At 57.8% G+C, this 16234-nt stretch overlaps 6 protein-coding genes across 6 annotated transcripts; 3 read left to right on the top strand and 3 right to left on the bottom strand.

The window, feature by feature from the left end:
* Nucleotides 1-115: 115 nt before the first annotated feature.
* On the top strand, nucleotides 116-4530 carry CMQ_2287 (ABC a-pheromone efflux pump; the record flags this gene model as incomplete). The annotated part of the gene is made up of 3 exons (XM_014316245.1): nucleotides 116-592; nucleotides 676-1296; nucleotides 1378-4530. The coding sequence occupies 3 exons, from the start codon at nucleotides 116-118 to the stop codon at nucleotides 4528-4530; spliced, it is 4251 nt and encodes a 1416-aa protein (XP_014171720.1).
* A 507-nt stretch (nucleotides 4531-5037) lies between these two features.
* Nucleotides 5038-6037, bottom strand: CMQ_2318 (translin-associated factor; the record flags this gene model as incomplete). The annotated part of the gene is made up of 2 exons (XM_014316276.1): nucleotides 5038-5686; nucleotides 5820-6037. 2 exons carry the CDS (start codon nucleotides 6035-6037, stop codon nucleotides 5038-5040), a joined length of 867 nt encoding a protein of 288 aa, XP_014171751.1.
* Nucleotides 6038-6362: 325 nt separating this feature from the next.
* Nucleotides 6363-7854, top strand: CMQ_2247 (mannosyltransferase; the record flags this gene model as incomplete). The annotated part of the gene is made up of 2 exons (XM_014316205.1): nucleotides 6363-7240; nucleotides 7293-7854. 2 exons carry the CDS (start codon nucleotides 6363-6365, stop codon nucleotides 7852-7854), a joined length of 1440 nt encoding a protein of 479 aa, XP_014171680.1.
* A 255-nt stretch (nucleotides 7855-8109) lies between these two features.
* On the bottom strand, nucleotides 8110-10087 carry CMQ_2473 (uncharacterized protein; the record flags this gene model as incomplete). The annotated part of the gene is made up of 2 exons (XM_014316431.1): nucleotides 8110-8366; nucleotides 8524-10087. The coding sequence occupies 2 exons, from the start codon at nucleotides 10085-10087 to the stop codon at nucleotides 8110-8112; spliced, it is 1821 nt and encodes a 606-aa protein (XP_014171906.1).
* A 1810-nt stretch (nucleotides 10088-11897) lies between these two features.
* On the top strand, nucleotides 11898-13202 carry CMQ_2351 (subtilisin-like protease; the record flags this gene model as incomplete). The annotated part of the gene is made up of 1 exon (XM_014316309.1): nucleotides 11898-13202. The coding sequence occupies one exon, from the start codon at nucleotides 11898-11900 to the stop codon at nucleotides 13200-13202; it is 1305 nt and encodes a 434-aa protein (XP_014171784.1).
* A 798-nt stretch (nucleotides 13203-14000) lies between these two features.
* CMQ_2253 (squalene synthetase) lies at nucleotides 14001-15575 on the bottom strand (the record flags this gene model as incomplete). Its single annotated transcript, XM_014316211.1, has 4 exons — nucleotides 14001-14105; nucleotides 14160-14312; nucleotides 14384-15443; nucleotides 15508-15575. The coding sequence occupies 4 exons, from the start codon at nucleotides 15573-15575 to the stop codon at nucleotides 14001-14003; spliced, it is 1386 nt and encodes a 461-aa protein (XP_014171686.1).
* Between the last annotated feature and the right edge of the window lie 659 nt (nucleotides 15576-16234).

Raw genomic sequence — 16234 nt, 5'->3', positions numbered from 1 at the left:
TGTTGCCAGCCTCAACAAAGAGTGCATAATAAATACCATGGAATCTCCACAAGACCAAGCAGAGACAAAATTTCCAGAGTTGCGAAAAAAAGAGGAAAGGTCCAACATAATCGACATGGAACCAGTCACAGAGTCGTTGCCTCTAGAGAATCTTCACACAACAGGACCGGCAGGAGACCATGCGGCCAGCGTGCAGCATCTCTTCGTAGCATGGACATGCGGCGAGCTATCGATCCTCGTTCCAGCCGTTGCAGCTTCGGCTGTTGTTGCAGGTGCAAAGACTGCCTATGCTCTCATCCTCGGCGAGATATTCCAGACGATCAGCGACTTTGGAAGCGGTCGTGTGAGTGTCCATGACACTGTGCGTACCATTTCAACGTGGTGTCTAGGCCTTGTCGGGCTAGGGGCTGGCAAGGCCCTGATTTCCTTCTTGATGATGGTGATGTGGATAACCCACGGCGAGTCTCGTGCACGAAGCGTGCGACTACAGCTTTTCCAGTCGCTTCTGGAAAAGGAAATGGCGTGGTTCGATACACGACGCGGCGGCATGTCGAGTCTGATGACCGAACAAAACACGCAAGTCCTAGCCTCAGTGTGGACAAGTTAAAGCAGACAGCTCGGTACTAACCTGCATCGTCCAGCCAAATCCGGGACTTGCAAGTCGCCACATCGCAGCTAATGGGCGTCCTCGTCACCGACTGTGTCGTCTGTGTGGCCTGCCTCGTCGTGGCCCTTGTCAAATCATGGAAGCTGACCTTGGGTCTGCTCGCGTCCGTGCCTATCGCCGTCTTCGTACTCAGCTTCCTTGGCCGCGGCCTCAACCCGGCTGCAGAGAAGCAACGGGAAATGCTCAACCAGGCTGCCAAGCACGCTACAGCAGCACTGGTAGCCATCGATCTGGTCAAGGTGTATGATGGCCACGATACGGTGATGTGGCAATACCTCAGCAGCATCCGACTCGCTGCACATTTTTACATAAAGCAGGCCCTGAGTGCATGCTTCCAAATGGGCTTCGTCAAACTCTGGATGGTCAACCTGTTTGTTATCGGGTTCTGGTTTGGCATGATATTGGTTGGCAAGGGCCAAGCCACTGCTGGCAATGTCCTGACGGCATTCTATGCCGTTCTCATTGCATTCCAATCGATTGAGGCGCTGGGCACCCAATGGGTATCCGTCCTCAAAGGGACTGTATCAGGAAAGGCCTTGGAAGACATGATCTTCTCCGGATCTCAATCCGCACTGCTGTTCTCGAAGTCACAACCCAGCAGAGCCCCAGGAGGCATCGAGCTTTCTAATGTAGGTTGACAGGCTCGATTCCTAGTCCCTTTGAAGCGGATTTGATCAAGTTGCTGACTTTATTTTCTTCGCTCCATCTAGGTCAGCTTTGCGTACCCTTCCAATCCGAACAAGACCGTCTTAAAGGACTGCTCTATGCTATTTCCTTCTGGGCAGGTTTCCTTTGTCGTCGGGCGCAGCGGATCCGGAAAAAGCACCATCGCCGATCTTCTTGTGCGGTTTTACCATCCCACGGCCGGACGCATTCTTGTTGACAAAAGCCCCATTGAAGAGCTGGATGTTCGCTGGCTGCGCGAGAACGTTTCCCTGATTCAACAATCCAGCACCGTTTTTAATGGCACGTTTGGCTGGAACGTGTCTCTGGGCAGTTCCACGCCTGATTCCATAAACGAGTCCAGTATTAAGACGGCCTGCCAGACTGCTCTGCTGCAGTCGACCATCGCCGGATTACCACAGGGACTGGACACTGTCGTCGGCCCACGCGGAGTCGCCCTAAGCGGTGGCCAGCGACAGAGGCTGGCTGTGGCCCGGGCAAAGATCCGTGATCCTGCCGTCTTAGTATTAGACGAGACAACAAGCGGGCTCGACCCGAAGAGTGCACAGATGGTACTAGAAGCAGTGCGCATCTGGCGGCGAGAGAAGACGACAGTCATCATCACACACGACATCTCGAATATCGCAATGGAAGACTATGTGTATGTTATGGATTGTGGCAGTCTAGTGCAACAGGGGCCATATTTCCAGCTGGCTAAAGATAGCGGAGGCATGCTGGATACTCTTCTGAATGCGGTAGCCGTGGGCGGAGCTAGAGATGTCGCTACTGCATGTCTGAGCCCTGTCGAAAAAATTGGACATGATCAATTTGGGCATGGCAACCAAGAAGATGGTGTTGACGATCAGCTAGCCGCAGTCGGAGGAAACCAAGCCGATGAGCCGGCCATTATGGCATGGCCGCTACCACAAACATGGCGAGGCAGCTCCTTTGGCGCAGGACCGTTTCTGGCATCTTCAGCTGCACATGGTAACTTCATACACCGGCTTTCATTGCAGTCCGCCCAAGCAAGCCATGCTGTCAACTGGCCGCTCCCAGCTCCGGAGCCCACCTTGAAAGCCAAAGAGAGCCCGAAATCTATCGAATCGCGATCTAGCGTCGATCTGGTTTGTGACCAGGGTCACCAGGCTCAGGCGAATCGACAGAGCTGGAACGAATCTGGGCAGCGGCAAAGACAAGCGGTGGCATTGACCAGAAAACGGGCGCTGAGCTCCACCAGTTGTGACCGTGAAACGAGTCCCCCGAAACCAAAGCCCGCGATTCCAACGCTTCTGACAGTTCTTCGGACGGTATGGCCGCTCCTCGGCAAGGCCAACCGTATCGAGGCCATTCTGGGCCTTTTGTGTTGCATAGTCGTGGCCGGCAGCAATCCGGGATTCTCGTTTGTGTTCGCACGGATGCTCGAATCGTTCTGGTCTCCCAAAGCCAACAAGGAGGCCGTGGGAAGACCGTGGGCGCTCATTCTCATCGGACTTTCTATCGTCGACGGTTCTGCCGTATTTGGGTCGTTCTACTTGGCCGAGCGGGTAGGCCAGACCTGGGTCAATGCGCTGCGAAGCGAGGCTCTGACACGGCTGATGCGGCAGCCCAGGTCGTGGTGGTCCGCTTCCGATCCAGAGGCAGGACAAGACGGTGAGTCTCCCTCTCCCAGCCGAATCGTGGAGTGTCTCGACCGAGGCGGAGAGGAGATGCGCAAGCTCGTGAGCGTGTTTGTGCCGATCCTGACCATGGCTGCGGGAATGGTGATCACATCGGTGGGCTGGTCGCTCGCTGTGTCGTGGAGGCTCACGCTCGTAGCCCTGGCCAGTGGGCCGATCATTGTGAGTGTCACGCATCTGGCATCCCGTGTCAGCAACAAGTGGGAGTCACGGTCGAACTGGGCGGCCGAGACTGTCAGCGGGGTGTTCAGCGAAGTGTTTCCCGATATCCGAGTCGTGCGGGCTCTGACACTGGAGACACATTTCTCTGGAAGACTGGCTGTGACAGTGCAAAAAGCATTTCGAACGGGCCTGTCGCGTGCTTGGCGCACGGGGATTTTGTATGGCCTCAACCAGGCGCTTTCGGACTGGCTGACGGCTCTGGTTTTCTACTATGGCGTCAGCCTGCTGACATCTGGCGATGGCGCCCGGATATCGGTGTCCGACGTCGTCCAGGTCGTCAATCTGCTGCTGTTCAGTATCGGCTCGGCCGCGTCCCTTTTGAGCAACGTCCCCCAAATAGCAGCTTCCAAAGCTGTGGCTGCGCAAATATTGGAATATGCCAGCCTATCTCTGCACGCAAGCCATGAGCACTCGCGCATAGTCCTTGCTCGGCCAAAGAAGTTGTTCCCCGTTCGGATGGATGGCCTTGTGTTCCGATACCCTGGAAAGGAGGCGAGAGCTGTCGGAGACAGTTTCAATTCCCTGCAGCCAGCCATTCTGCACGGCATCAACCTGGAGATACGTGTCGACGACTTTGTGGCCATTGTGGGAACCTCAGGCAGTGGGAAGAGCACCATCCTGTCGCTGCTTCTGCGCCTATATGAAAGCGATAAAGGCAACCAGCTCACATTTGACGGAATGCCTGCAGACCAGCTGGATACCAAGGCGGTTCGTTCGCGCATGGCCTATGTGCCCCAGCACCCCTATCTGTTCCCGGCGTCGGTCCGGGCTAATATTACCTATGGCTTGGATGAAGCATCGCCATTGTGCCAGGCAACTTGTGTGGCCGATGCTGCACGAGCCGCCAGCATTGACACATTTGTGTCATCCCTCACCCAAGGATATGACACAGTTGTGGGCGACGTCGTGGGAGAGGAGACGTCCGGTGAGAATGCCGGTGGGACTGGCAACGGCCCTTGCAGTTCAACGAATGGTTCGATGTCTTCTCTGTCCGGCGGCCAGGCCCAGCGAGTATGCATTGCTCGAGCGCTGCTGCGACGGCCACAACTGCTGGTGCTCGACGAGCCGACCAGCTCACTGGACGCGGAGTCGGCGCAGATCATCCGGACGGCATTGCGAGGACTCGCAGACCTTGGAAGCGGAAGATCCATTGTGGTCGCTACGCACTCCAAAGCGATGATGCGTCTTTGTGACAGGGTGGTGGTAGTGCAGGATGGTACGGTGGTGACCAGTGGGCCGTACGCGGAGTTGTTGCAGCACGACGAGACGTTTGCGAGGCTGGTGGGTGAATATGACGATTAGCTCGCTGGAGCTGGATGAGATGGGCACGGGAGAGGCATCTTATGTTGGGTAGTATTGGCGAAGTCCTGTGCATGCAGCACGATTTTCGGTTATCAGCGAAATATTGGATCAGTCAAGGCAGTATATTTCTCAAGCGTTTTCAGAGCTGGTATCAATGCTGTGGTGCAGAAAATAAGAGAAACTTCGACAGATGTCGGACGCAAATCGTCGAACATGGTACCTGCCAGTCTCATCTTCAGTCGTTGTTGGCCTTGTCGAGTAGCACTTCCCTGCTGCTGGCAGTTCAAAGGGAATCTCATGTACCGAGAACGACGTCAATTAGCTCAGTCCTGCTCGCGTCCAAGCGCATGAGCGCTGGGCCCTCGTCCTCGTTGGAGGCCATTCCTTCGGCACAAATGCCAGCACCTCGCAGGCTGGTCTGACCAGATCCCGATACCGACGCCTGTAGGTTGGCGGGACTGTGCGGTGAAATCGGCTGCCTTTTCAAGACAGGACCAGCAGCGCGTTTTAGACCGGCGACTGGGGCTCGATTTCGGTGGCATCGGGTACCCAGCCCTTGGGTCTTTCGCTGCCGCGGACGCGGAGATCGTAGCCGAGGCGCTCGACCTTTTGGACGGAGGTCTGCATGACCTGCATCTTTGTCTTCCACGACTTGTCGTGGCGCTGGGGGAGCATTTCAAAGAAGCTGCCCAGCTCCTGCATGTCGCCGACGATAGTGCGGCCACTCTGGCTGCCGTCGCTGGCCAGCTCTCCGCGGAGGGCGGCGGTGGTGGTGGCAAAGCGCATCATCTCACCAGACAGGTCGAACACACCCATGATGTAGTCGTTGCCGTCGGGGCCGATGACGGGGATGTGGGCGTTGGGCTGCACGGGCGCCGCAGCCTTAGCAGCCTCTGCGGCGTGGCCGTGGCGGCACAGCTGAGCGACCTGCGCCTGTGCGTCCTCCAGGCTGAGGAGCGACTGGGTGCGCAGATAGTAGGCAAATGTGAGGGCCTCGATCAGCTCTTCCATGCCGAAGAGCACGCGGCCGTAGCGACCACGGTGGATGCCCTGCAACTCGGGGGCGATCGAGGCGAGCAGGCGGCTGATCTCGGCGAGGCGCGACTGCACCTCCCTGTCGACATCTGCCGGCAGGTCCGGATGGATGCGACGAACCCTGCTCGTGGTCAGCATGGTCGTTTGAGAGCGAGTCCCACCGCACGCCGTGCTTACCGCTGCAGGGCAAAGATACTGAGACTGGTCAGCGGCTGGACGACAGGAACGGCCGGCGGGCGACATGGGCGACATACATCTTCTTGCTCAGGGCCGTAATGTCCCGCGATGCCTTGACGACACGTTCACGACGATCCTGCTGAGCGTCCATGTGGTCGCGGAAACGCTCAAACATGGGCGTGTAGGCGGTGCGTGGGCCGGCCGGGGCAGAAGATGTGGCCGAGCGAGCAGGTCTCTTAGATGGCTCGCCACGGCCGCCGTCGCCCTGCCGCGGGCGTTTTGCTTCTGGAGCCATGGCGGGTGTGGAAGAGGATGAAGAGGAGAGATGGGAAATGGAGCAGACAGGGAAACGGGCAGATGAGCTGGTTGGATACTACACCGAGGGAAGGAGCGAGCTGGCCAGCGAAAAAAGTCTGCCGTTTGGAGCAGGTCCGGTATTGGGTGGCGTTTCTGATTCGTCGCCGTCTGCGGTCCAGCGAGCTTCAGGGTGAGAAGTGGCCTTTTCAGGCTGTGGCACAGGCGCGTCCCACTGTAGAAACAAAATGTGGGCACCTTTTCGAGACTGTTTCTCCCGAAGCTGCCATTTCCCATTCCCATTCCAGCATCACACACCTGTCGCCATGGCATCCGCAGCCTTGACAGGACCAAAACTAGCCTCGTCATCTTCTGACCGACGGGCTCGGCCAGCGGCCAGCGGCGTGCCTGGCTTTTTTTATTCTGCGACCGCAGTCTACGGCGCGGCCGCGGTTCTGCGGCTGGTGCTGCTGGTCTATGGTCTCTGGCAGGATGCCCGCTCGCCGATCAAGTACACGGACATTGACTATCTCGTCTTCACGGACGCGGCGCGCTTCGTGGTGCGCGGCCAGTCACCGTACGCGCGCGAGACGTACCGCTACACGCCGCTGCTGGCCTGGCTGCTGACGCCAGCCGGAAGAGCAGGAGCTGGTTCGGATGGCAGCAGCCTCTGGACGGATGTGGCCCTCTTGGCTTCGGGCAAGCTGCTGTTTGCGGCGGCCGATCTCGTGGCTGGTTGGCTGCTGGAGCGGGTGCTAGTGGAACAGCTGGGGTCTCCGGCCCACCAGCAAGACGTTCCGTCCATCTCTGTCCGGGCGCGCGCTCGCCTCTATGCCAGCGTCTGGCTGCTCAACCCGATGGTGGCCACGATCAGCACGCGTGGCAGCTCCGAGGGTCTGCTCGGTGCCCTCGTGGCCGCGCTGCTCTGGGCCGTGCAAGTGGCCCGGCGACCCGGCCTTGCCGGCGTCCTTCTCGGCGCTGGCGTCCACCTGAAGATCTACCCGTTCATCTATGCGCCCGCCATCGTCTGGTGGATGGATGCCGACCGCATGAACCCAGGATCAACCGACGCAGACGTCGTCCGCCAGCGTCCAGCCGGCTCACGCTCACGCTCCTTCGCCGCCTTTCTCACGCCCGACCGCTGGCGCTTGGCTCTCGCCAGCCTCACCACCTTCTTCGGGCTCAACGCGGTCATGCTGTCGATGTAGGTCCCCCATTTCAGATCCGTCCCGCTCAACCTCCCGCTGACCTTCCAGCTACGGCTTCCCCTTTCTGCAGCACACCTTCCTCCATCACGTCAGCCGCATCGACCACCGCCACAACTTCAGCCCGTACAACACGCAGCTGTACCTCTCCTCGGCTGCGTCTGCTGCTCGCGGCACCGCTGTCGGCAACGCCACCTTGGACAGCTCGTCACAGCCTGCTCTTCCTGTCGAGTCCCTCGCCTTCTTGCCGCAGCTGCTGCTCTCGTCTGTCCTCATCCCCCTCGTCGTCGCCAAGAAGGACCTCGCTACGTCCATGCTGGCTCAGACCTTTGCCTTTGTCACCTTCAACAAGGTCTGCACTAGCCAGTACTTTTTGTGGTATATGGTGCTGCTGCCCGTCTACCTGCCACACTCGCCGTTTGTCCGGAATCCGCGGCTCGGCATCGCCACTCTCGCCCTCTGGGTGGCCGGTCAGGCCGCCTGGCTGCAGCAGGGATACGAGCTGGAGTTTTTGGGCCGGAGCACCTTTGTGCCCGGACTCTGGCTGTCGTCGCTAGCCTTTTTCGCCATCAACAGCTGGATCCTCGGCCTCATTGTTGGCGGCGTCGCGTAGAGCTACAGTGGAAAGGGAAAAGTGCCTCTATCAAGGCCATTGTCTGAACTAGCTAGCACTAATATAAACCAATATCAAGTGGTATCCAAGAAATGTGTCAAATCGTTTTCCCCAACGCCGCCGATATCCCGAGACTCCCGTTACAAGGACCAGAAGAACGTCCCTCCCGCCCTCTCGTCTCCGCTTGCGTCCAACCGAAAGTGGGTGAACGCCTTGCTTGATGAAATAGGAAATAAAACGCTTTCTTTGCTCGCCTCACATCGTGGCCAGCGCCGCGAGATAGTCGTAGTTGCTCAGCTTCAGCGAGACCACCGGCTTCTTGGGGAACTCCGCGTTGATCACCATGCGGCCGTCCTTGCTGACGGTCATCTCGCCAAACGTCTCCGACAGCTCCTCCCATTGGCTCTCTGGCCGCACCCGGTTGAGCTCCGCCACAATCGTGTCGCTCCACACGCCCGAGGCACGGCCGTTGTGCAGGAGGAAGAACGGATTCAGCGGTGGCACCGGAAAGTCTAGCAGGTCAGTAGGGATAGAGGAGGACAAAAAGAAAAAGGAAAAGAAAAAGGAAAAGAAAAAGGAAAAGAAAAGAAAAGAAAAAGAAAAGAAAAAGAAAAAGAAAAGAAAGAAAGAAAAAGAAAGAAAAAAGAAACCCACCTAGATCGACATAACGGATTCGCAGGTGCTCCAGCTTGCACAGCCGTCCCAGAGACCGGACGGCCGACAGCACCAGGGCCTCAAAGGCACGGATGAAATTGAGGTCCGTGATGCCGGACCCAGACTCCTGCCAGTGGCTGACATGGCGACAGCAGTTCTTGACCGTCAGGTCAATGGACCGCAGCCGCGTGCTGCGCGGATCGGCCAGGCGAGCGGCCACGTCAAAGAACGAGCGGCACACGCGGCCGGTATAGGACAGGTGCTGCAGGGAAGGCGTGGCCTCGGCCAGACGGCTGCAGAAGTGGACACGGTCCGAGACCTTGAGGAAGTAGGGCGGGAACGAGATCTCCTGGCGGTAGTCGCTCTCCAGACAGACGTCCAGGCTCGTCAGGCTGGCCGGCAGGTTCGGCAGGATCGACGCCATCGTCAGGTAGCTCTTCGACTTGGGCTTGCTGTAGGACGCGTTCCATTCCGTCATGTTGGGCAGCGCCGACGCGATGTTGTGGAAGTCCTCCTCCGACCGGATCAGGTTCCACTGGCCCTTGCACAGGAGCGTGCGCACTGTCGTGACCGCTGGCATCGTCCGTGGCGGATCCGTCTCGCTGCGTGCAATGCCCGGCATAAAGTGGCGCACTTGCGGCGCCTTCTTGCGCTCGCCACCCTCGAGCGTCAGCACGCTGGCATCGGCAAACGTCGAGCTGACAAAGTAAAAGGCCTCCTCGAGCGAGCAATTGTCCGACGGCAGGACGTACGACGCGTTCGACAGGCCCTCGTGCGTCACCATCGGCAGCATCGCCGTGTCCGACACGGCCGGCGGCTTCGGCTTTGGCTGAAACACCGGGAACCAGAGCTCCACGTGCTTGACGTACGCGCTGAGGTGCGGATGCTGCGCAAAGTGGATCAACGCCTCGCTCAGCGTCGCGCTCGTCGCCTTGAGCTTGATCCGGCAGTACAGCCGCTGCTGGATGAGCACCCGCCAGACCGTGCTGATGCACGCCAGCCGCGTCAGCCGCTTCTCCGGCGAGCTCTTTGTCATCGGCGTCACGCGGCCGTCAAAGACCCGGTCGAGAATGAGGCCCTGCAGCTCCATCGGTAGGCTGTGCAGGAAGACGGAGCGTCGTCTCGGCGCCGGCGCTTCGGACGGTCCGAGGTGCAGTCTCTGCAGGTCCGGCGTGGTCACGTCCACGTCCATCTCGTCGGCCGTCTGGCTGCAGCCGTCGGGATCGGTGGCGTCCAATACGGCCGTGCCAGCGTCATCGTTGGCCGGACAGCTCAGACACCGCAGGTCATCAGTGCGGTATTCTGGCTGCGGAAAAGGCGTGCTGCTGGGCCGCGCTGGCGGCGTAAAGTCCTGCGGCCGATGGTCCTGCTCCAACGGTGGGCTGGACGGCCCGGCCGATACCGGATTGGACGTGACCGTCATGATGGACGCCAGCTCGACCGCTGCATGACCGGCATCGTGCTCGGTGATGGAGGAAGGCAGCCGCGGCGGCCGCAGCGAGCGACTGTCAACAAGGTGCGAGGGGGCGGTGAGGCGGCCATCGGCTTCGGCTTCCGATGCCTCCAGACGAGAGTCCATAGTTCCTGGGGTCCTTGGGTCCTTGGTTTCGACAAAGCGTCACGGCGATCGGCGGAGACGGAGACAGGTAGGATTGCGGTGTGTGGGCAGAACAGCAGACGAAGAGGGAAATTCAGGCAGTGGCGTGGCACGATTGGGCTTGGGGGAGAAACGACTTTTCCGGTCGGGTGCGAATGGCAAATGGGTCCGTCTCCAGCTTCTGACTGGGCGAGAGTGGCCTCACAGACTCGATGGCAGCTTAGCGATGGTCGCGTGAGAACCTGACTTGGCCAGCGCAGATTGGCTCGGCTGAGCGAGCGGACTGGAGCGCTGCAGCTGTCTGGTTGGAGCAGGCCGAGCTAGCGATAACGACGCAGGGCCGGAGGAGGACGAGAAAATGAGAGAGGGCCGGCGAAGGGGTAGACACGAGGGATGATGTGAGAGGATGGAGCAGGGAGAAGAGCGATCGATGAGCGATCCGATGATGAGATCAGGCTCCAGAAGCGCCAGGCAGCGTGCAAGAGAACAGCAAAGTAGCGCCGAGGCTGCCGCAGAGCAGGCGACAGACGACAGACGAAGATGGGCCAAGAGGGGGTGCGCAGTATCCGGCCCCGTTCTGTTTAAATGAGTCTCATTTCGAGACACGACATTGAAGGCCAAAGGGGGGGAAAAGATGGGCGGGCTGTCCATTCAAGCCACACTTGTCCGACTCGTGCTTTCCTCGTCTGATCCGACGCTACGGCATGAGAACATGGCAGCCGTTCTGCAGCCGACACGCGTTTAATTGAAATTAGCGTTGTGTCAGCCACAGGCTGTCAGGCCTGCTCACGTGCTGGCATGAGACTGCCATCTGCCGCCTACATAGCCGCTAGATCGCCCCGTGTTTCAGCCAGACAGCCTTTCCGGGAGCTGATGCTCAACGAGCACAGCGCCTTCGAAACAAATGGGTGAAACAACTAAAAATACGGAGTGCATGGCTTACTCTCGATGCACAGGCAGTTTTCCATTCCTACAGCCGAGTTCTTATGTTACACTACAATGGCATATTGCCAAGCCGAGAAAACCGTGCACATATATAGGTACGGGGTAGTCCTTTCTTGTAGACACACAGCTAAACTACCTCCAGGCAAATAGCGGCGGTTGTGCCCTCCTAATGTCCGAATGAGCCGTATTAGACGTCTCGTGAAGACTGGAAATGTCGTCTCGTCCACTCCCAGTCCGTCTCTGTTCTCTGCTATCCCACCTCGCCTCCGCACGTTGGGAGTGAAGAGAGAACACGGGGCTGTCTTAATACGAGTTACGTAGGCTGGAGGACTTGGCGGCTTGGCATTTCCCCTTCTGTCCATTGAGACGGGTTTCTGGCCGCCAGAGCTGCCCGTTTCTGCTCTCAGAGCTCCTTGCCATTCTGGCCAAGCCTGGCCGCGCAAGAGAAATCGTGGGCCCCGTTGCGTGTCCTCCTCAGGATGGCTTGGCCTGCAAGGCACTGTCGGCCACGGGCCAGGAGGCTCAAACGAAGAAGCAATCCTTGGCAACACTGCGATGAGATCCTCCCCCTGTCTTGCATATCAGTTTGAATCTTGGCTCTCTCTTGGCTTTTGATTTTCTTCGCTCCTTTTAAAGAGAGTCTGGTCCCCTTAGTCTGGCACTCTCCCTATAACGTTGTTCTGCTTCTTCTTCTTCTTTGCTGTTTCATTCTCATCCTCTTCGTGGCAGGCACACATCACAGATACCAGAAGCAAGTCTTCTGTCTTTTTCCTTTTTCTTTCCCTTTCTCATTCATTTCTTTTCGGCCTTTTCTCTTCTCTACCACTCTTCTCCGTCACTCTTCACCATGGGCCCATTAGCATTTCTTCTTCTTCTTGGCCTGCTGGCAACGGCTACTCTCGGCCTGCCCTCGCCCATTCCTGCCAGACACGGGACTGGCCAGAGGACAGACCGGGTGCTCGGTGTGCCGATAGTCAACTCCAATGCCCTGAACCGCGTCTCGAATTGTTACATTGTCGTCTACAACGCCAACTCTAGCGACTCCGATATTGATGCTCACCAGAAATACGTCAAGTCCACCGTGGCCAAGCACAACCTGCGACGACGGGCAGCCTGCAATAACACGAGCAGCGAGAACAGCAGCGACATGTCCGTGAGCACGCACCGCATCGGCAGCTGGCGCGCCCTGTCGCTGCAGGCGGCCGGAGACGACGCTATGGTCGACATTGCCGGCTCGAGTACGGTCCACTATATCGAGCAGGACGCGCGCGTGAGCACGCAGGCGCTGACGACCCAGACCGACGCGACGTCAGGACTGGTGCGACTGAGCCATGCCGCCGCTGGCAACAGCTCGAGCGGCTACGTCTTTGACGCCTCGGCCGGCCAGGGCATCACGGCTTATGTCGTCGACACCGGCATCTTGGTGACTCACAGCCAGTTTGCCGGCCGTGCCACTTTTGGGGCCAACTTTGTCAACAGCGTCAACACGGATGAGAACGGCCATGGGTCACACGTGGCCGGCACCATTGGTGGGACCACCTTTGGCGTGGCCAAGAATGTCCGGCTGGTCGCCGTCAAGGTGCTCGATGCTGACGGCGGAGGCACCAATAGCGGCGTCCTCGCCGGCCTCGAGTGGGTGGCTGCCAACGCTACCGCCAGCGGCCTCGCCGGCAAAGCTGTCATGAACATGTCGCTCGGTGGTTCCCGCAGTCGTTCTATCAATGCAGCCGTGTCTGCCATCAAAGCCGCCGGTGTTGTCGCCTGTGTCGCCGCCGGCAATGATAACGTCGATGCCAAGACTGAGTCGCCCGCCTCGTCCGCCGATGCCATCACGGTCGGCGCCATTGACCAGACGTCCGACGTGCGCGCGTCCTTTTCCAACTTTGGCCAGTCTGTCGACATCTTCGCTCCCGGTGTCAAAGTTCTCTCTGTTGGCATCACCAGCTCCACCGCCACCGAGATCCTGTCCGGCACCAGCATGGCCACCCCGCACATCGCCGGCCTAGCCGCCTACCTCATGGCTCTCGAGAACATCACTGACCCGTCTGCCGTGCAGGCCCGCATCCAGGCCCTGGCCAGCCTCACTGGTGCCGATGTCACCGGCAACAGAGGCGCCACCACCGACCTAATTGCAAACAATGGAAATCAGTGATCTGGCCGTGTGTGGCATGTCGACTGGTAGACCTGGCATTGCTCCGACGCTCCACACCTCTTCTGTAATATATCATGCACCCATAATACCATTTGGCGTCATAAAGCGCTTGTCTTCACGTACAACTGTATTGACTGTATTGGACTATCTGTCTGCTCTATTCGTTGACTGAACGTGAAAGAAGTAGCTACCGAAAATACGAGGTTGGCTCCTTCCTCATCCAATCGCCCACCATGACCGAACGATGACTAAACTAGTAAAGAACGTTTTGCTGCTGCATATTGGTATACACAAAGCACTACGAAAAGATATGTGCGCAATTCGGTGCGGCCGAGAACCTTACGATGTCCCGTTCGCCACGCGCCCGGATTCCAGGCTGCTTGCTACTTTAGAAAAACACAGCTCTCGAGTGAGAACCGACTCTTCGTCATTGATATCAGCACATCTTCGGCACAACTGCAGTCACGGGAAAGTAGACTGAATTGCAATTTGACATCCGTGCTAGTTTTGGCTCCAACTTGCTGCTCTCTCCGAGTCTTCATGTCACGTTACGTCGGGAACAGAACGGCGCGTCTTTTGTATGTCTTCCCAGAGCGCAGATCAAGATATCTGCTCAAATGAGGACGTCACGCATCTTGAATTGTCGCAATCATAAGCTTACCGCTGCTTCTGCTGAATATGAAACAAGATGGGGAGGGGTATGTAACAAAAGACAGAGGAAATGATGATAGATAAAAACAACAGGTTAGAAAAGGGATAAGACGATACCGCACAAGCCTCCCCTGGGTCTTGTTTCATTTAAAGCTCCTCGTGTACGAGGGTTGCTGCATTGGATGGGTTGGCAATGCCAAGCATGTTCGAGATCTTGTCAAAGTTCGTTCCTAGGATCCAAGCCGATCCAATCTGCGTCGTGTCAGCTTCGAGAAGGATGTACATGCAAGTGCCACGGCGACGTACCATTACACCACCAACCACAAGAAGCATGCCGAAAGTGCAGGCCACAAGTAAAAGGGCGTCCGAGGCCCGCATCTGCTCCTCCATTGGGCCCGGCTTCGGCACAATTTGCTTGACATCCTGCGTTGGGTACAGCGACTCGATGAATTGCTCAATCTAGATACGAGTGTCAGTAGTCTCATTCTGTCGATACATGTGCGCATTGGGGGTGGAAGTGCATCGCCCACCTTTCCGCACTGGAGGCTGATAGACGCAAAGTTGGGGTCGCGCGGGTCGTTCCTTTGGTGTATGCGTCGGGCATAGCGCCGGAAGACCTCGCAGGCCACCTGCAGGTTCTGCGTCGAGTCTAGCATGAGCCGGCAAGCCGTGCCCTTGGTGATCTTGACGTTCCGCTTGAACACGTCTGGGTTCTGGAAGACTAGCTCCAGCGTGGCAATGGCCATGGTCTGCGGGATAGCCACAAAGTTGAACACGCTCTGCTCGCGGATGGCCGCCATGTAGAAGAGGCAATCCTCGGCGTGTTTCAGCGCGTTGAGCACCATCTCCGACTGGCAATACAGCGCCTGCTGGAGGTGGGCCGGGTCGAACAGGTCGTCAAAGCGGTCCACGTACTTGCTCCAGATGTCCTTGGGCCAGAAGCGGCGCCCGTCCTCGAAATCCTCGTGGATGTCGCGAATGATGTTTGTCTTTTGCAGAAACTGGCCCATCGACTCGGTCAGCTGCGGCCGATTCATCAGCTGCGGATTGGCCAGCTTCGACTCCACAAAGAGCCGCGTCAAGCCCTCGCCCACCAGGCCGGCCACGTAGTGGCAGTATAGCTCGTACTCGGCAATCGTGGCGATGCCGTTCACGCTCTGCTCCGCGTTCAGAGCGTAGTCGGCCATGCCGTTGCCCATCTTGGTCGTGATGTCACGGATAATGGCATAGTAGGCCGGATTGAGCCGCTTCAGCTCAGTGACGACGTCGTCAAAGTGCACGAGCAGCTCACGGTCCTTCTCGTTCGGCCCGTTCTCCGTAAACGTCCAGCCGTCCTGCTCCATGAGGTCGTCAAAACCCCGCAGCAGCGGCACCTTCTTCTCCAGCGGGATAGTCATGTCGTCCTCAATCGTATCGAGGCCGCGCAGCACCAGGTAGAACAGACACACGGACATGAGCAGCTCCGGCGTCAGCTCCTGGATGACTGCCGCAAAGCTGCGCGATGTCAGCACAAGGTGCTGGAAGCATGCCTTCTCGGTTGGCGTTTCCTTGCTTGCGTCGCGGCGGTGGACAGGCTCATGCCACACTTTCCTATGCATAGGGTCAGCAAAAGCTTGAACATGTTTCAAAGTGGCAGCGAGAGGGAGGACCATACCATTGAAGTACCGCTCGCAGCTCTTCGGGGTGGCAAAGAAGGTACAGAGTCTGGCGTGTGGTAGGCATTGTGGATTGTGAAAATATGAGTAATTATGGGAATAGTAGCATAGGGAAAGAGAAGAGAAAGAAATTGAAGCGGATGAAGAATCAGAAGCAGTGGGATGTGAGTCGGAAGAAGTGGTGACATCAAGAAACTAGTCGAAGACTGAGGAGCAGGGAGCAGTGACAGTAAGCCCTTTGAAGGATAGTCAATGGGCGAAGAATGTTTGAGGCACTTTCGTGTCTCTTTCTGTCTAATGCTTCCTTACAGTCAGTTTCGATTCCAAGCAGCAGGGTGGTCGCCCAATTGGGGACGCGGCTAAGAGTGGTGCCATGTCTGCATGCAGCGTGAAGGATCTTCAAGAATCTTACATACTGTTATCGAGGCATCCGCGTATCAGTGACAGCATCTACTGGAAATGAAATGTGCAGAGTGCATGTTGTAGTGATAAATAAAGGTCGCAAAAGGTTGTATGATCCGAGAGGAGGATTGGGCTTAATGCTGGTTTCAATTGGCCAATGGCGGGCGGTGAGAGCCCCTGACCGGACTTTTCGACCGGACGTTTTGCCCAGCTACAGGGCACGTGATGTATCGCACAACCAGGCAGCGACCAGCGGTGTGCCTGGTGAGTGAGGCACATATTATCCGAGCCGCCTTTGCAGCCGCCATATCTCGAGTGGTTCGA

This window comes from Grosmannia clavigera (assembly GCF_000143105.1).
Source record: "Grosmannia clavigera kw1407 unplaced genomic scaffold GCSC_156, whole genome shotgun sequence".
Lineage (NCBI taxonomy): Eukaryota > Fungi > Ascomycota > Sordariomycetes > Ophiostomatales > Ophiostomataceae > Leptographium > Leptographium clavigerum.
Note: the sequence above shows the minus strand (reverse complement) of the source record. Positions and strands in the feature narration are given on the sequence as shown.